This window comes from Dama dama, chromosome 33 (genome assembly GCF_033118175.1).
Source record: "Dama dama isolate Ldn47 chromosome 33, ASM3311817v1, whole genome shotgun sequence".
NCBI classification, from domain to species: domain Eukaryota; kingdom Metazoa; phylum Chordata; class Mammalia; order Artiodactyla; family Cervidae; genus Dama; species Dama dama.
The window spans coordinates 63,328,488-63,348,694 of record NC_083713.1 but is presented as its reverse complement, the minus strand read 5'-3'; the positions used below and the strand labels follow the sequence as shown (position 1 = coordinate 63,348,694).

The 20,207-nt window shown below is 40.2% G+C and overlaps 1 protein-coding gene across 5 annotated transcripts in view; it reads right to left on the bottom strand.

Moving 5' to 3' along the window:
- Window positions 1–1,481: 1,481 nt before the first annotated feature.
- Window positions 1,482–20,207, bottom strand: part of MAP3K19 (mitogen-activated protein kinase kinase kinase 19) — a 38,556-nt gene continuing 19,830 nt past the window's right edge. For 2 of the 5 annotated variants that reach the window (XM_061135522.1, XM_061135523.1), the window contains 5 exons: window positions 15,321–15,364; window positions 11,174–13,624; window positions 8,158–8,307; window positions 6,130–6,827; window positions 1,482–1,678 (listed from right to left, as the gene is read on the bottom strand). In XM_061135522.1, coding sequence (XP_060991505.1) covers window positions 1,612–1,678; window positions 6,130–6,827; window positions 8,158–8,307; window positions 11,174–13,624; window positions 15,321–15,364 — 3,410 coding nt within the window. In that variant the 3' untranslated portion in view covers window positions 1,482–1,611. The remainder of the gene's footprint in view (window positions 1,679–6,129; window positions 6,828–8,157; window positions 8,308–11,173; window positions 13,625–15,320; window positions 15,365–20,207) is intronic. The other 3 variants (XM_061135524.1, XM_061135526.1, XM_061135525.1) reach the window with 3 other exon arrangements.

The following is a 20,207-nucleotide window of genomic DNA, read 5'->3' as shown; positions in this document are numbered from 1 at the left end:
ATAAAGGGAGCAAACACCTGGGCAGTGATATAAGCTTAATTTCAATGTTAAACAATAAATGACAAAGCTCTTAGGATCAAGACTTGCCTATTAAAAATGTACAAATATTGAAGGTTCTGTTAAATTGGTGTCCAGTGTTCCTGTATCAGAAGAGGGGTGGGTTTATTAACACCAGCTTTGTGTGTCTGTTACTGTGATTTGTATACACAGTATAAACATTTCTTAGTCCCTGCCCTTTCTTCATGGGGTTTTTATAGTTAATTGCTCCAAAGTCAGATATAATCATTCAGACTTTAAAGAATGCCGAAACCCGTACTAAGATAAAAAAAAAACCTTAAGATGGTATTGATATACAAGCAAAATAAGGAAAGTGTCCCTTTAATTTTTATCAAATGTGAGGGAAGAACCCTGCAAACCGGAGAGAGAGAAAGAAGGTATACCCTCAACCTTGTAAACATGTTGGCCAAAGTAAACTCCTACCTCAGCTGAACTGTGTTTCACATACTTTGAAAACTTCTCAAGAAGCAGCTTGATTTTGACTAAGCTTCACAACTGGTGAGAATTAGAATTCCCCTCAAGTTAGCTTGTAATTAGGCCACCTTCAAATGATACCAGCTAGTAAATATCTGTAGACCTAGCTTAGGGTGTCAATGAAAGGTAGCAGATGAATGGAGTCACAGCAACGAAACCTTATCAAAAAGTCCACCAACTTAAGACTTCGTAATAATTCTGACAACTTGTCCCCATTTACTTTTGCAAGGTTTTTCAGTGTCCTGGAAGTGAAGGAAGATGACCTTGGCAGGGATGTCCTTCCTTCAGGTGACATGAGCAAAATGTCCTAGAAAAGTTTATATGCTGACTCACTCTCCCCTTATCAGATCAATGAGCTTTTATCCCACCAGCTGGCTTATGTTTAGCTAGTTCTCAATGCAGTAATGATTATATTCACTCTGTAAACAAGTGAAGACCTCAAATCATAGTACAAAGCACAGGGAAGGCAGCCTGAGGGTTATGGAGCCCACCCTGTACTGCCCAGCTTCTTGTAGGTGGGAACTTTCGAGGTGTTAGGGGACCCTCTGGTAATGAAAGGCCAAGACCCTCCTGTTAATGTTGAGGCCCCTGTTACCGCCAGTGTCAAGATTGCTGCCTACGTAAACTGAATCTAGTGACTTTCTCCACCTTTTCACCTTCCTCCACTCTCCTTTGTAAGAATTAAATAAGTGCCTTTGCCCACCAAGCAAGAAAATACATTTACTTTTTTATACAATTTATTTTGAACTAATGACATTAAAATTAACCAGCCAAAAAAAAAATAGAAGGAACTAGCATATAAAGCAAGAGAAATTGTAGTTCCTGGATAAAACTGTAAACACTGGAATTTTTCTCGTTTTACTGTTTAAGACAGTTTGCTCATATACATGGGCAATTGTGCCTGAAGCTAGAGAAGGCTAACTTGTAACTAAAACTTTTCCAGTAAGTGACATTGCAGGATCTGGTTAAATTGGGTTAGATTGACTTTCCAGTAGGAAAACAAGGGTCCCTAAACCATCATTTCCACAATGAAACAGTGACAAAGTATCTGTAGTGAAGCTGGAAAGTCCAGATGTCTGTTCAGTGACTTCTCTCCAGGAAGGAGTGCTTCAGGAGCTGAACAGCAGAGGGCCGCTCATGCTGGTCCCTAAGAAGGCAGAAACACATTAGAATAAGCACCCAGCAGTATGCCTGCCAACTACATCTACTTGACTCAAAATACCTACTGTAACAGTGGAAGTATGACCTCTGCCCGTCAGACAGACTTGAGTCTACACTCCAGATTTTAGCTGTGTGACCTTAAACCAGGGACTCCAACTCTTCTCTCATCAGTAACATGGGGATAACAACACCTAACTCATTGGCACAATTTTTTTTTAATGTATATACAGCTTTTAAAGGGTCACATAGTAATAATTCAAAAATTAGTACCTGATTCAAAACCAGTCGCTACATTTCCATAGTACTTTTGTTCAGTTTGTTTAGGCTATAATTTATACACAGTAAAATACACTTTTAGATGTACAGTTTAATGCACTTTTAGTTAGCATGAAATTTATTTTTAAATTTAGAGGAATCCAGGATTGAAAAGCCTTTTAGAAGTAGACAATTAAATATGCTTTGGTGATTAATTTAAATAATCCCACTTGGGATACTCTTGGATGAGCATAAAGGGAGACAGTTTCTTAATTACCAGGTGGCACGCGTGGTGAAGAACCCGCATGCCAATGCAGGAGACATAAGAGACGCAGGTTTAATACTGGGCTGGAAAGATCCACTGTAGAAGGAAATGACAACCCACTCCAATATTCTCGCCTGGAGAATCCCATGGACAGAGGAGCCTGGTGGACTACAGTTCATAAGGTCGCAAAGAGTCGGACACAACTGAAGCGACTTTGCACACGTGGCTTGGATTTTTTTCCCTTGCCTCAAGAAATCAAAACGGGGTATGTTCAAGTGGGAGGGGACATGGTTAAACCTATGACTGATTCATGTTGATGTTTGGTAGAAAACAATGCAGTACTGTAAAGCAATTATCCTTCAATTAAAAATAAATTTAATTAAAAAAAAGATGCTTTTGACAATGAACTGGTCAATGAACCAATGAACCAGTCAATAGTTTTCTGCAGTAAATTATTCCTTGGGCATTCTTTTGGTTAAATTGGCTATCTTGATCATTTTGGAAGCAAATGACCACTAAGAACAGCCCAGGCGAAAATGAAAATAAAATACTTTTAAAAGAAAGTGATCATGAATCATTCTAAAAAAAAAAAAAAAAAACCTCCTCCCTTCCAGAGGCTCTTTCCCCAGCCTTCAAAATATGCAGAAATCTCCTCTTGAAAAAGTCCTTAAGTGACCATCATTTCTAGCTGCCATCCTATTTCTTCTATTTCTGCCAAATTTCTCTAAGTTGGGCAAGTCCAATAACTTGTTTCAACATTCACTATCCTAAATCTTTATTATTTGACCTGCTTATCTCTCTACAAACTGTTCTTTTAAAATTAATCCTGACCAAGAAGGACTTTCCTGGCAGTCTAAGTGGTTAAGACTCTGTGCATCCAGTGCAGGGGGTACTGGTTTGATCCCTGGTCAGGGAACTAAGATCCCACATGCTGCACAGTGCAGCCAAAAAATTGAAGGGAAAAAAAAAAACGAAGTAGTCTCTGTGAAACTAAGCATAACCTTCTTACCAGATTTAGTGAGCTCAGCCTCCTTGTCATCTCTGTAGCATTTGAAGTATTCACTACCCCGCTTCTTTCTGAAACAATGTCTGCTTGGTGTTAAGAGAAACTGTCCTCATTGTTCTTCCCCCATGGGGCAACTCCCCTCCCTCCCTTTCTTCCAATTGAGTACTAGATTTAATTCTATGCATACTGTGTTATCTTCTCCCATGAGAATTTTCAAAAACACTTTCCTCAGCACTCTAATCTTTTCATGATTATAGCTACCAAACTTTTGATTTTCAAATACACATCTCCAATGTTCACTGCTTTCCCAAGCAACAATTCCATAGCTTCAAATGTTTCCTTCAGCTTCCTCCACTGTACCTCATTCACAACTTGCTATTATTTCTCCCATTATCCAGGTTCAAAACCACGAGATCCTATCATCCATCACCAAGTCCTGATTCACCTTCCTCTAAAATGTCTTGGAATCCCCTTTACACTCCCACTGCTTCCATTATCATCAAAGTCCAAGCTCTAAATTCCAGAATGGCCTCCATTCAAGGTCCCTCTACAGAATCTGCTACCTGACCTTCCTCCCCAAAGACCTATCTTTTCATGGCGTCCTCTACCCCAAATTCTTTGCAGTTCCCTGCTCTCCACTGCCTGTTGCAACAAAGTTAAACTCCTTGGCCTGACTCCCCAGAATTTCTGAAACCTGCCCATAGTAGTACCCAGAGCCATTCATCTGAGGGCTTCCCCAAATTCATTTGTTATATTCAGTCCTTGTTCCTAGTTTTTAACCTGATCATCTCTACTTGTGAATCTTTGAGTGCCTTTCCCTTTTATTTATAAATATCCACACCTCCAAGGAGTTATTTTCATAGACAACAGGCAAAATTCTAGAGTCCTCAGGGTCTTTGGCATAGAATTTCAGGAGATAATCATATGCTTGCATGACACTCATTAGGTAAGGTGTATTAACATTCTCCCATGGGTTATTTAATGGTGGAGCCCTAATTATGTACTCCATGCTATGCTAAGCAATTACACACACCGTTTCACTTAACCTTCACAACAACCCTATTAATTGATTATGAGTTGTGTATTGCTTAGTTTATGAAGCAATGGTTCAAAAGGAAAGCCAAAAAAAAAAAAAAAAAATCCACCCTTTCTCTTTATTTATTTATTTATTTTTAGTTCTACCAGTTTATTGCTACCAACCCATCTCCCTCCACCCTCATGCACACATGCTCAGTCATGTAACCCCATGGACTGCAGCCTGCCAGGCTCCTCTGTCCATGGACTTTTCCAGGCAAGAATACTGGAGTGGGTTGCCATTTCCTTCTCCCACCCTTTCTCTGTAAAGCTGTTTGTGTGTATAATGAGAACTTGAAAAAAAAATGAGAGTAGCAAGCAGTTTTTGTGGATCAATAATAGATCATTGTTCAATGCAGAAGAAAGTAACCACAGTAAGTAAGAGGTAAACTCAATCTTCCAAACTAGCACTGGTCCATATGATATTCCTAAAACATTTATGTCCCTTTTGTGAGGTGTTCTGGCAGACAGGAAGGGGCAGCTCTGTGCCCACAGCTCTGCCTGCAAATCCATCCTGGGATACCTAGGGCATCTCTGCATCTGGGGATGCCCAGAACTGCAGCCCCCACCCTCCCCCACCCTAGAGTATGTGGTGCTGTCCTGGCCCCTGTGAGTCCCTCAAATCAACCAGGTCAGACTGATTGATATACAGGTGCTGGAAGAGAAAGGCAGAGGGGCTAAGAGAGACACATTCGTCAGCAGACAGAGAGATCCTTGGGTTCTGAATATTCATTAAGAATGACAAAATGAACTCGTTCCGGAAGGGAACTGGAGGTAGCCATATATATTTGCTGAAGGCTGGGGCACTAGAATTTTTCATCTAGGAATAAGAAAGCATATCTCTTTGAAAGGCAAGAGATTGTGTTTGGGGATCAGGCCTCCCTTATCCTCACATGCAGCTCAGCGCTGAGCCTCCTCGATGCTCTTCTCCATCAGGTAGGTAGATGGGCTTGAGCACCCCTGCCCTCCTCTTCAGCTCTCCTCCACCATACCCACACACTCATAGAGGTACACACACCAACCAAACCCATCTCTCTGCCTTTCCGCTTTATTCTTTGGATTAAGACTTCATGTAAGCAAAGAGTACCTGGCTAAGAAAAGTTAGAACACTACACGAGTGGGTAGTCTCTCAGCCCCCTTACAGTCCTAACATTTTAACCAGAATTTTATTCCATAAATACCAGGAAGCCTCAGGACAGGAGAAAACAGGGGACCTTCTGGAACTTTTCTGCTTCCCCAAACACTACCCACCTGATGCTTGAAATACTTCAATTAGAGATTTGTTCCTTTGACTCAAAATGTTTCCTCTCACTTTAAATGCAAGTGTTTCTGGGGGAACAATACATTAAATCTGTCAATCATCGATTAATCAATTCATGTCATTTCCTTGATATGAATGAACTTCTCACATACTTTCCTGAGAGCCAGTTTTAGGAAGGAATGAGAACACTGGTTCCCCAAAAGGGGAGGGAAGCTAAGCACAGATGATGCCATTTCACCATGGCTAGTCCCTGGGAAGATGTCTCTTTGGTAAAGAAACAGATCTTGCAAATAAATAGCAATTCTTGCACATCTATTGATTTGAGAAAGTACTGTCTGGACCTGATAAGACATTTAATTGAGACACCTCCCACTTGAAGCATTACCCCCACACCCTGGTACAACACAGAACACATCACCCAATGTGGCTACTCATGATTCTTTTCAGAGCAAAATCACTCCCCACTTGATTTTGTAACCTGAGCAGAGCTAAAAATGGGCCATGAATCTCAGAGGAAATGTCAACTGCTTGGAATCTCTGGGAATTTATCCTCCTTTCCTGCTTTCAGTTTCTTACCTGGTGAGGCACATGCGCACAAAGTCTGCTGCGTTTTCTGAGAAGCAATCTGGTAAGGCAGGCATCAGCCCTCGGTGTGCGCCAATGTAAAACATGGCTGCCATCCTATCCATGGAAGCCAGTGGAGGCTTCCCGGTGGCCATCTCAAAAACAGTGCAGCCAATGCTCCAGATGTCTGACTTCCGTCCATAGCCAGACTCATTGATGACTTCTGGGGCCATCCAATATGGAGTCCCATGCATGGACTTAAGCATGTCACTGTGGGTGCCATTTAGGCCAGCCCAGGCCAAACGCTTGGCACAGCCAAAGTCAATCAGCTTTATGACTCCAGTTGGCATAAGCATAACATTATTTCCTTTGATATCTCTATGCACCACACAGTTCTCATGGAGATAAGCAACACCTTGCAGAATCTGTTCTGTATATTTACAGAACACCATCTCAGGCAATGGCCCAAAACGGTTTATAATACTAGAGATGGAGCCACCAGGAACAAACTCCATGAAAATGCTTACGATGTTTTCCTCCAAGCATGTCCCCAAATAGGCCACAATGTTGACATGTTTCAAGGCTTTGAGCAAATCGACTTCTTCCTGCAGTTTCCGATATTCTTTTTCAGTAGCTAATTTATCAGAGGTATCCAAAGCCACCTGTTTTACAGCTATTAGCTGTCCTTGGCTAGTAAGACCACAATACACCTAGAAGCAAACCAATACCTTATTATTAAATATAAACGATGACTCATTCACAAAATGCCTCCCAAACCCTGGTTTTTCTCTAAGATGATACATCCCTATGTAAATGTGAAGTATTATACTTAAACAAATTGAAAGTTGCAGGGAAACGAAGATTGGGATAAGTAGCATGGTGAATGCATATCATAATAGCTTAGGTTCAATCATCTCTAGCAATCTGTGCAAATATTGGGTTGGCCAAAAAGTTTGTTCAGGTTTTTCCATACCATCTTACTGAAAAACCCAGAAAAACTTTTTGGTCAACCCAATACCCATGTACAGTGCTTGGGCTTGTAAAAAAACATTTTTTGCAGTAATAATTTTTATTGGACTGTAGTTGATTTACAATATTGTGTTAGTTTCAAGTGTACAGCAAAGTGAATCAGATATGCATATACATATATCCCACTCTCAGTAAAGTGCTGGGACTTTAGATGGTATTTTATGCAATTCACAAAATATAAGAAATATCTTTTGTTTTTGCTTCTTGGCAATGGCTCTCCCAACTTTGGGTAACATAACTTGAATTGCTGAACAAAAAGACCTCTTTCCCACAGAACTTGACCCTCAGAGAAGGCGAGACCAGAAATACAATGAGCACCGAAGAATTCATGCTTTTGAACTGTGGTGTTGGAGAAGACTCTTGAGAGTCCCTTGGACTGCAAGGAGATCCAACAAGTCCATCCTAAAGGAGATCAGTCCTGGGTGTTCATTGGAAGGACTGATGCTGAAGCTGAAACTCCAGTACTTTGGCCACCTCATGCGAAGAGCTGACTCATTGGAAAAAACCCTGATGCTGGGAAAGATTGAGGGCAGGAGGAGAAAGGGACGACAGAAGATGAGATGGTTGGTTGGCATCACCGACTCAATGGACATGGGTTTGGGTGGACTCCAGGAGTTGGTGATGGACAGGGAGGCCTGGCGTGCTGTGGTTCATGGGGTCACGAAGAGTCGGACATGACTGAGCAACTGAACTGAACTGAACCACCCCATGAAGCCTGAGAATGAGAGCCAAAAGGAGAGACAGAGAGGCCAGACTCTGATGACGTTGTTTGACCTCTGAAACCAGCTGTGCCCAGAGTCAGATCTACTCCAGACCCTTCAGTTACATAAAACAGTGGACATCCTTTTCTTCAAGCTGGTTTGGGTTGGGTTTCCTATTACTTCTAACTGAAAGATCTCTAAGTAAAAGAGTATATGGAGTGGGGAGGGCAAACAGGATGCCTAGGAAAGAGGGAGGGGTCGAGGAGGAGAGGAGATTTTTTTATTTCAGCAAGCTTCCTGTTTCACTTACTGTGCCATATGCTCCCTTCCCGAGGATCTCACCCTTGGTCCACAGGATAGATTCTTCATACTTTAAACTATTTTCAGAAAATGTCTTCTTTTCATGTGAGTTGAAAAATCTCTCCTCTTTGTCATATCTCCTGAAGCCATTACTATATCTCTGGAAGAATGAGACCAAAAAAAAAAAAAATCATCATTACATTGAGTCCTTGGGACAGAAAGAAAGGGCAGATAGGAGAATCTTCCTTTTCTAACTTCAGACCAATCAGAGAAGGCCAAATATGCACCCTTAACCAATCACATGGGAGGCCCCTTCTAGTTGATCGTCCCCCCAACAACCTCCCCAGGACAACAGCCTCCAATCAGGGCACACCTGAAGCCTTTTTCCACTAAAAATCTTTCTCACTCCTCTGTCTGCTTTTGAGTCTCTACCAAATAAAAATGATGGTGGTTGACTCCTTTGCTATAATGAGCTCTGAATAAATAGCCTTTGCCTGTTCTATTTCCACAACACACACATACACACAAACATACACACATAAATAAAAGCATTTATACCTACATTTCCATACACATACACACACATACACACATTTATACACAAATATACATACATATAGATACTGTCTCTCTCTTCCTTTTTTTTTAGCTGTGCCACACATCTTGTGGCATCTTAGGTCCCCAATCAGGGGTTGGACCAGAGCCTTTGGCCGTCTTAACCACTGGACCCCCAGGGAATTCCCCAAACCTTCTTTCTTACATACATGCGCATGCATGCATGCATGCATGCACAAGCATAACAAGCAAGTCTGAAGGTCAAGATCAGCTGCAATAGACTGAAGATTCATGGTCCTCTAGACCCTTGCTACTCAAAGGAGCATCTGTGAACCAGCTCTGTCAATATCCCATGGGAGCTCATTAAACTTGCAGAATCTCAGACCTCAGACATACGGAATCAGTTCTACATTTCAGCATGATCCTCAAGAGATATGTATCCACAGTAAACCTTTAGAGGCCCTGCCCTTGGGAAATAAGTATCTTTGTAGAGCTTACACCACGTTTTCCAACTGTTTGATCAGAACCAAAAATACTTGGTCTTGATCTCCTCTATGAGTTCTTAAAATAAATGATGATGGTGATATAGAGGCACAGAGAAGGTCCTTAAGAATAAGACGTGGCACAGGATCACCTCCCTAGAAATGACCCCAGGTGCCTTCAAAGGGCCACTTGGGTTCCTCTTCCTCCTCCACAGCCTCTCGTGTTTCTTATTCAAACTGAAATTTAAGGACTGCTCGGAAATGAAAGATCACAGAAGGTCAGTTCTTTATTCCAATTGCAGGGTAGGGTTATGGGCTGATTATATTTACCAGCCTGTTAGCTTTTCTTGAATGTGAACTGGCAGACTGGTAGAGCGATCTCAGACACACAGGCGTGTACATATGTACCCCTGTCTCCCACCCACGCCTGGCAGCCTCTCTGCATCACTATCCACCTCCCAGCAGAGACCAAGCTCACCATGAGGGTGGAGCTGGCCTTTTATGACAAGGACTATTCCCACTGTATAGTGATTAAAAGTGTTGGGCTGGAATCAGGATGCCCCTCCCCACTGCTCACTCCCAGTGAGACCTTCTAAACCTCATTTTCCTCATCTGCAAAATGGAGACTTGTTATTACCTTCAAGGACTGACCTCATGGAGCTGTTATGAAGATAGAAAGGAGACAGTATAATGTGTTTCACTCATATGTGTTAAGTTCTCACCTTGTGTATTCTTCTGTTAGATTATTTAAAATAATTATTTCTGATCCTGAAAGAGTGTGATATAACCCTAGTTAGTGTTTAATGAATAATGTTTCAGCTAAACCGAATGCTTCTATCTTTAAAATTTAGGAGAAGATAGGACTTCCCTTGTGGTTCAGTGGTTAAGACGTCACACTTTTCCAAAGCAGGGGGTGTGAGTTCTAATCCTGATCAGGGAGCTAAGATCCTGCATGCCGCAAGGTGCAGCCAATAAACAAACAAACTCCAAGTCTGTTGGGATAGGTAAGAACAAGCAAACAAACAAAAACTTTCATCTTAAAAAAAATTTAGTAGAACAGGAGGGTGATATACTTCAGTGAAAACTAAAACAGGCATAACCCTATCACCTGTTAGTATTCTTCTCCCCATCCCAACTCCAATGCCAAACAAATTTTTTTAATGTATTCAGGATTATTGCTTATGTTTTCTTGAGAGCAATGGGGGTGTCTTGTACCCTATCATGTCTCTAGTTCTTATCCCAATACCAGGAACATAGGAGGCATCAATAATATTTTTGTATTAAAGTAAACCATTTGGCAACAAATGCTCAGGTGCAGGGAATCTTTGAGAAAAGATCTTTTTGTGTCTCCATATGTTTTTTGGAACTAGATAGCGAGCTACTTCAGGGGCTGTGTATCTCACACACCACCTAGAGTAATGCTTTACCCACAATTATCTCCCAGCTATTGTTGATTGAAAACATCATCACCAAATATAATATCTACCTATTTTAGTAAGTAGTTTTGCTACAGTATTGTGCCCAAAGTGATTCCAGCGCAGTATCAGGCTAGCTAAATTCCAGAAGTGAGGCAGCATAATGAAACAGCGTGAGAGTCAGGGGACCTGGATTCCAAACTTGCAACCAAACAATGCAACCTTGATGAAACTATTTAACTCCTTAGGGTTTCTGATTCCTTGTTTGAAAATAAGGGGTTTGAAGCAGATTGTCTCTGAGGTCCCTTCCCACCCCAATGAATCTCTGATTATTAGTTATGTGATGTGCTGTGCTTAGTCACTCAATTGTGTCTGATTCTTTGCAACCCCATGGACGATAGCCCGCCAGGCTCCTCTGTCTATGGAATTTTCCAGGCAAGAATATTGGAGTAGGTTGATATGCCCTCCTCTAGGGGATCTTCCCAACCCAGGGATCAAACCCAGGTCTTCTGAATTGCACACAGATTCTTTACTGTCTGAGCCACCAGGAAAGCCCGATTCTAGTTATACCAACCTGTATTTTGACATTTGTTGTCTCTCTACCTAATTCTTGCATGATATTTCCTCTCTTGCTGAGGACAAAATCTCGGCTTTCAGGATCTGTTTCATCTGCCATTATTTGGCAAGAGTTGTTATCTTTCTCATCAAGAGCTAATAGTTCTGCAGCTAGACAACCTAAGAGTTCATCTGTCAATTCTTCATTCTTTACAGAGTCTAGAATTTCTTGGGAAATTGAATCTGTATCATTTAAAGTTTTTCCAAGTGTTTGATACGGAATTGACCCATTAACTAAACTATCATGATCCAAAAACAGTGCCCAGTGTTGATATGCTTGAGAAGTTACACTTTCTTGTTTCTCTTGGGAAGAGAAACTCCTAAGAGTTTTCAACTTATCTGAAAAACTATCCAAGTCTACATAGTTAGTTAAAATTTGGTTGCCATTTGTTTCACCGGGAGATGCTACCTTCTGCTCTTCTTGCAGTTCATGCATGTTGCAAATTTTCTCACTGGGTACTGCCCAGCTGTTTTCTGAAAGGACAAATGGGGTTTGGTGGCGTAGCTCTTCAAGTTGATGCAGATCTCTGAGGCTTGTGGCAAGTATCTGGTTGTTAGAAATGTCTTCTTCATCAGCAGACTCTTCCATAGAGACTTCTTCAACAATGGACAAATCTGAGACAGGAAAGAAATCTTTCTGTTCAGTGAACTGCTCATGAGCCTGAACCAAGTTCATGGGCTGAACTTCATCTTTGGAAGATAGAAAGTCATTTCCTGAAGACTTAATCTGCCACCCTGGTTCTGAAATGCCATCACCATTTTCAGCATCTTGTAGGGTGCTACCTACAGCCTGGCAATCCTTTTCTTTAGAAATTAAACTTCTGTGCTTTTGTTTAATGCCAAGAGAAGATTTGGGGGGTTTACTATGCGGTCTTTTCTGAGAAAGTCTGTTTCGGCTATTGCTGCTCCTCTCACTGTGTGAAGATCGACATTTATTGGTGATACATCTGCCTGATGGAGCTGAGCATATCTCTCGGTGATCCTTGTTTTCATGCCGTTCAGCCTCTCGCATGTGACAATAAACAGGAGTTCCAAACATTTCATAGATTCCAGGCCCGTTCGCAGTTGAATTGATCTCTTTGAACATGTCACTATACTTCAGATCTAAGTAATTCAGTCTTGGCTCTGCTGGTTGAGCAGAGAGAGGAACAGAAGACTTTTTTATTCCTGGATTTTTATAGGGGCAAGGGAATGATGGCTTTTTAGGTTTCAAAGCCTGGTAAGCAGATTGCTTCCTTTCTATCTGTGGCAGTCTCCTTTGAAACTTGGGTGGTTGCCAAGGTCTGGGATCCACAAGCCCCAAAGCAGGAAAAACTTGAGTTTTTATACTGGTTTTGTGCATGGTCGGCTTCACGGAAACTTCAGTGGAAATCATGAAATTTTGAGGTGTCCTGTTACTGGTCTTGGTCTTTGAATCTAACTTATTTCTCTGGGTTTTCACCTTATGCCTGTCATTTTCTTGGTGTGCAAGTATGTTGAAGCTACTATTGCTACGAAGGATGCCCTTTCGTTTTTGGAGGCTTGGTTTGGTTATTGCTGGTTCCTTGGGAGTTTCATCTCCAGGGAAAGTGATGTGAATAAGAGGCACCATCCCATTCATTTCTGGTTTGATTGTTTCTGCTACTGATATTTTTGTGCTTGTCTCCATGCTGCTGTGATCTTCTGAGAGCTTTTCAATGGGGCCATCAGTGACTACATCAGACAAACTTTTAAGAACAGTGTAATCTTCTGAAATATGGTCTAGTTCAATTGCTTCGCCTTTAAGTGCTGAAGCACTTTTTGAATCAGCTTTATCATTTTTAGTCCCTTCATCCTGGCTTAGACCTATATCTGATGGCAGGGCTTCTTGGAACTTGATTGGCTTGGTGTATCCAACTTCTGAATCTTGTTCATAGTTTCTGGCTACTAAATCCTCTTTCTTTCCTGATGAAAGAGATGGAGTGTTCTCTTCTGCTCTTCTCAGTTCATTACCATGGCAGTCAATATCCTCTTCCCTATCTGTAGGAAAATTGCCTTCCTTGAAATTCTCCAAGGACACTAAAGATTGTCCTTTTTCAAAGTGAGAGACTTCAATGTTGATACATCCTTCTCTTTCCTTGGATTTCCTACTCCCCCCCTTTTCCAGGTGTTGTCTGTGATGGTGAGCCTTCGAAAAAGAGCACATGTTTCTGGACCAAATAGAACTGTCAAAGGATCTGAGAGTCTGATCTGCTAACAACTTGAACGGTGCTTCCTTCTGCTTATTTGATGGTCTAAATTCATCAGATTGACTAATAGGCTCCAAGAGCTTAGGTATGAAAGATACGAGACGTGGAATATTTCTTTCCCTTGTTTTTTGATCCTTGTGACTTAGGGGTATAGTAAGGAGACCAGATCTCATGGGCAGAGATGATAGCGGGGGCAGAGGGAACTAAAAGGAAAGAAAGAAAAATTAATGAATGTAGAAACACATATGCATTTCATGTCAACTGGTATCAAGTAAAGTGAAGAGATTTTAAGATTCTCTTTAGGAAGGGCTTTAAAGTACAAAGTTATCCTGGAGTTCACAATTTTAAAAACTAAAATCTCATTCCTGGTGTTTTCTTAGAACCAAGGTAAGACAATACTTTTAAAAACTGATATTAATATTAACATTACAAGGTTCATGCTTATCTATTAAAAATAAAGTCTCTATCATATAAATTAAAAAACATTTACATTTGTAAAGATTTCTGTTGTCATTTCTGTTTACCTTCTATTTTATTTCTACTTTGTATCTATTCTCTTTCCTGTTACTTTCCATGGAATTTATCCAAAACTTAAAATTCCCACTTAGAACAGCTTAAAATTGCTGTTACATTTACTCTGTGATCATTCAGACCAACTCAGAATTTTAATATGGAACATAACTACTCCTCATGGCTTGGCTGAATTGTTTTGCTGAGGGTGGCTTATAAATCTGCCATGCTATACACTTGAAAGTTAGCTCCTGGGACTTCCTGGATGGTCCAGTGGCTGGGACTCCATACTTCCACTGCCAGGGGTGTAGGTTCGATCCCTGGTTGGGGAATTAAGTTCCCACATTCCTTGAAATGTGGCCAAAAAATCTAAAAAGAGAAAGTTAGCTCACTAAATTTTTAAATTTTCCTTGGCCTTCCAACTATTTTCAAATTCAGTTCAGTTCAGTTTCTCAGTCATGTCTGACTCTTTGTGACCCCATGGACTGCAGCACGCCAGGCCTCCCTGTCCATCACCAACTCCCAGAGTTTACTCAAACTCACGTCAAATTAATTTTCAAATTAAGCTAGTTTATATTATTATCAGCCTCTAGAGGTCAGTGTAACCCAATATATAATATTCCGCTTTTTGCTCAGTTAAGCTATAAACTCTTTACACATTTCACTGTGGCCTTGTGTATATAGATTTTATACCTAGTAATATAGCATAGAAAAGCATAGATCATGAGTGGTAATTAAGAGCTACATGTTTAATTTTCATTCTATTGCCACCCGCGTGTAAGAAGAAAGGAAAAGAAATCTGACTAGAAATAGGCATTAGAAACAGGAGAGACACAGTATAATTCCCCAGTTTTATTGCCTACATGACTTCTCAGAATTAGAAACAGATTCTTCCAGTGCTTTAAACATCTCCCTAGTAGCAGCTTTTTTTTTTTTTTTTAGGTCAATGAACTTTTTTTTTTTTTCAACACTAAGCAATATATATGTGTTTTCTCAAAGACTTATACAGACGAGTCAGACAGTTGGAGAATTGCAAGGCTCTTTCAAAATGCTTTACTTACAAATGAGACAGCCAGGAAAATCTTTCTACCATGGAAAAAGAATCACCTAACTTCTCAATACATTAAAAAAAAGAAAAAGAAAAATTAGATATGTCCAAAAGAGCTACTCACTTCATTATGTGGAGAACTATACCCAGAAAATATATATACATGTCAAGATATAATTTTCTCAGAAATTATTTGCTCCTCTATAAACTATATGTGCGTTGTTGTTTTTCCAAGGTTATATGGTGAGGATTTTTGGTTCTGAGTTTTTTGATAGAATTTGTCTCTGACAAGATTCTTTGGTTTTAATTCGTAAGTCGAAAATGCTCAAAACTACTCTTACCTCAATTCTTCGGCTACTATACTTCATGTCAGAGGTAGAAAACTCTGTAACAAGAAAAATAATAATACTTATTATTAGGTATTCTTAGTAGTAGAGTGAACACGGTCAGCACTAAGCCAGGGGATGGAGTGATCCTGGCTCTGAGGTTTGAGGAAAAGTTGGTAAAATGTAGTTTTTCCAGATGTGATCTACATGGAGGTGGGTGCGGAATCACCACACAAAACTACTGCCACTGTAAGGGTGGGTTATTTTAATATAATGGGTTTTTTTTTAATATAATGGTTTTTATATAAATACATGTTAGAAATGTTTTATATTTATAACATTTATACACACATAGTGTGATATTTATTTATTTATTTTTATTTATATTCCTTCTGGAAACACATGCCCTCTGGATCGGAAAATAGAGCATTTATTACCCATGAGTCATCCTAGCGCCAGCTCCTTGCACCCACTTCCCTGCAAGTTGGCGCAACGAGAACCAGATATTTCCCTGCGCAGGTAGTGAGGTTGTCCCACAGGAGGAGACCCTGAAATTATGAGACTCAGAGCTTACATATAGTGTTGGCAGTTCGAACCATCTTTCCCTTCCAAGAAAGAGAGACCTTTACTAAGAAATGTATGCTAATGTCCCTAGGAAAAAGGGGAGATGTGTCTCTGAGTCTTGTTTGTTTCTTACCCTAGAAAGTTAAGCAAATGGCATTTGGCAAAATCAGCCTTGATCTTTCTGAAGCAATATCTTATCTCTAACTTCCAAGCCATATTTGTCATTCAATCATTTTTTAAATTGGTCTCCCAATGCTTTTTACTCAGAAAACCCAGACTTCACAGAAATGTGAAAATATTTACGTATTATTGTCTCGCAACTGTTGTTTGAACTCAAATATGGGAAAGAGCATAAAGTCTGAAGGGGTGCAGAGAAGGGTGAGATGCAATTTACCAGGAAGGGTAAAACCTAGTTGTTTTCTTACGAAAACATCAGAATGGTCCCTAAAACCCCACTCACCATCACAGCTTAAAGCTAAAGCCAAAGGTCCAAACATACTCAGGGTTGAAGTGAAAGTAGCTTAGTCATGTCCGACTCTTGGTGACCCCATGGGCTGTACAGTCCATGGAGTTCTCCAGGCCAGAATACTGGAGTGGGTAGCCTTTCCCTTCTCCAGGGGATCTTCCCAACCCAGGGATAAGACTCAGGTCTCCCACATTGCAGGTGGATTCTTTACCAGCTGAGCTACAAGGGAAGCCCAAGAATATTGGAGTGTGTAGAAGAAGGCACATAAATGGATGAAGTGGGGCAAGTAAGGACAGTGGTGAACCAAAATCATGTGCCCCAACTACTGGGGCATCCGTTTCCCAGTTTCAGTTGGTGTTGTCCATTCCGGCTGGGTAATCCAGCACTGCTAGATCTTCCAATTGCCAAGGGAAGCCAGAGGGCTGGAGACTTTATGTGAAATCTCCCTCCCTTTCTTTTTAAAAATACTCTGAAAGCCAAAGGAAAAAAACCCCACATATATACATAAATATATAAAAATAAATATATATATTTATAGATATATAAAATATTATATAAATATAAAATATAAATATAAAATAATATATTAAAATATATATTTATTATATATAATAAATAAATTATATATATATATATCTGTAGGTCCCTTTTTAGACACAGGCTGACATTTTGAAATTTCATTTCAAGAAATCTCTCTGAGATGTATCACAGGGAGAGAAGCCATTCTCAAGCAAAAAATGGTCACCTAAAAAAAAAAAGATCCCAATAAGAAGAGACACAGGCGGTAGCTGGCCAAAGAACTACCCCAATTCTTCATCCATTTATTCAGCATATTTATTGAGCTCCTATTGAGTAGCCAACACTGTCCCAGATTATAACAATATAATTGAATAACAGACTAAATTCTTGCCCTCATAGAGGTTGTATTCTAGAGGTTGAGACTTTCTATTTGAAAGATATTACAAAATAATACTAGAAATACAACTGAATATGATTTATAGTTGCCTGCATAGCTACAATCCTCTGAGCTAAAAAATCTTTCAGTTATTATAAATATTTAGAGGGATACTCTCCAGTATTGATGAGGAATGACATGAGATGGAAAGGCACTCTTTATATTTGTGATGAGCATGTAGAGGTGAGATCTTTCCAGTAGGTAATGGGATAATATTTATTGAAAGCCTTTTAAAATGTATATCGAAACTTGCCTCCTTAGCACAGTAGGTAGCATGTCAGTCTCATAAAATGAGTATTGAATAAAAAGCATGAGTTATAAGATTGAATGTACAAACTTTCCTCCTGTCTCTCCACAAACTCCACTAAAGTGATGGTAAACTATTTTTTTTTTAAAGGTAAAGAAAGGAACTCCCTGGTGTCCAGTGGTTAGGGCTCAGTGCTCTCACTACTGGGGCCCTGGCTGGGGAACTAAGATCCCGCAAGTCACCCAGCCAAACAAAAAATAAATAAATAAATAAATAAAAGGTAAAGGAGAACAACAACAGAAACTCAGAAGGTAAAGTAGCACATGCATGACATCAGTGAAATTTCGGACAGTGAAAACTATATGGATAAATAATAACCTATTGAGTTGTCAGCTTTCTCTGCAGCAGGGAGAACTCAATAAGAAATGAGAACCACAGAAAGGAGCAGGAATTGAAGATATTAATACCAGATACCTCTAAAGGTGGGGATGCAAGTGGGACTGAAACAAGGGGTTGCTTCAGTCTGTACAAGGAGTAGATTCCAGATTCCCTGTCCTGCCCCACTAGTTGGGAGCTGCTCTTCTCCATTCCTGGCTGGAAGTGTATTCTCTGAAGAGCCTGAAACAAACATGCTAAGGAGCTAGGTAAAGCTGAGAGCAGAAATGGGGTGCTGGAGTGAAAATGTGAGGATAAATGAAAGCCTCCACATTGACATGTGACACTCCAGTCTTATAACCTACAGGCAGAAGTTGGATTCTTCTTCTCACTGGAAAACTAGCTGAGAGAAATCCCTCACCCAACCATTCATGTCTCTGACCATTCCACAAGTCCCCGTGAGCCCCTGACACTTTTTAGACTCCCCCTCTTAAAAACCAATAATCACCAAGGATCAACTGACATATGGGAATAGCCTCTAACATGAAAATATAGAGAACAAAACAGAAAGAAAGAAGAGCTCAGAGGAAATAGAGACAGTGAAAAACTACCATTAATATAATCCATGCATCTTCTTCAAGAAGCTACTGAAATTACTTACCCCCCCTAAAATGAGGTATAAACCAAGGGAGAGGAAGCTGTGTACCTAGCACACGGGGGTCAAACACAGAGAGCCAAGGCACTTCCAGGATCACAGTGAGGAACTCCCAGAGAGACAGCTGGTCAGGAGGTCCAAGGACCAAGGAACACAGGGTTAAACAATAGGGCAGAGTGTTCCAGGAGTAATGTCTCCAAAAACAAACCAAACCAATGAATCACCTGGTGTGCAGTTGCCTGTATTGCGGTGCATTTCTCAGGTCCATTAGACAGGATGGGGATGAATTAGTGACAGATATACAGAAAATAAACAAATGGTGAAATGAAGCGGTTATTAAAGCCAGGATAAATAGAATGTCTCAAAAGAAAAGCAACGCCATCAAAGCACAGTCTGGGGCTCAGCTGTGAGTGATATTTTACCTAGTCATAATTAGGGAGACATTGAATATTAATTTTTTAAAGCACAAAGATTTCAAAGATTGCCTGTGTGCAGATAGTAATGTGAAATTGTTAAATCCTAATATCTATGCTAAATCCTAATGAATGTCTACATTGGGCAATCAAGTACCGTAGTTATAAACATGTTATTTTAAAATGTGGAATTACATTCTAGAAGAAACTGGAAACAGTATTTGTACTTCTTATTTCTTATTTTTATTTCTGCTCATCTGTCTTTTCTGAATTCTTAAACAACATTTATTGATTATCTTAAGATTGCATTTAGACCAAAAAAAAATTTTTTAAGAGAATGAACACCAGCCTGGTAAGCCCAGCTGATTTTTTCAGACAAGATCATAACACCTATGGAGCAGATCCCATTACAGAATACTGACCTAACCCAGTTTGGTTTTGTTTGAATGTGCTGCTTTTATTACATTTTTAAGATTCTCTGTGGTTTGGGCAAGAGAAATGCTATTTCCACAATGTCTAATTCAGTATCTCCATCCATCCTTTCTCCACTTTGTACCTGTACCAACTGCCCCTCCTTTTCTCTAAACTCACCTCCTCTGCAAAACTATGTTTCTCCTTTTTTTCCCCTCATAATTAAAGTGGGGCTCAGATGGGAGTTGTGAGCTCTGAACATATGTGACATGGTGCTTAAATATGTTGGCTTTGGAGATGGGGGTCCAGGTTTGAATCCAGCCTCTGCGAACCACTAGCTATGTGACCTGAGCATACTCTTAACCTCCTGAGGCCTCATTTCTAAAACAAGCATGTTAATATTAGCTATATCAGTGAGCATTTGTGCCTTGAAATAATAGGCACTCAATAAATGGTTACTGCTGTTGTTGCTACTAATTCAATATATGTTTTTAAATAGTTACGTGTCAGATCTGGAGCTTTGTGTGGGGAGGTGTGATGGTTTTTGCCTTTGTCATCTGGTGAAGACCAGAACATAAAAAGACACTGACAATTTAGCATGATGTGTGTTGGTTGAAGACAAGGTTAGGATCCTATGGGAGTCCAAAGGCATGGTGACTCACCCAGTCTTAGGGACCTTCAGGAAGACTTCCCAGAGGAAGGCATACCTAAGAGGATACATGAAGGATGACTTAATGTTCCGGCAGAAGAAACAGTATGTGAAAATATTCACATATTTGCTCTGGGAATGGAAGGCATTTGATGGTGCTGATGTTT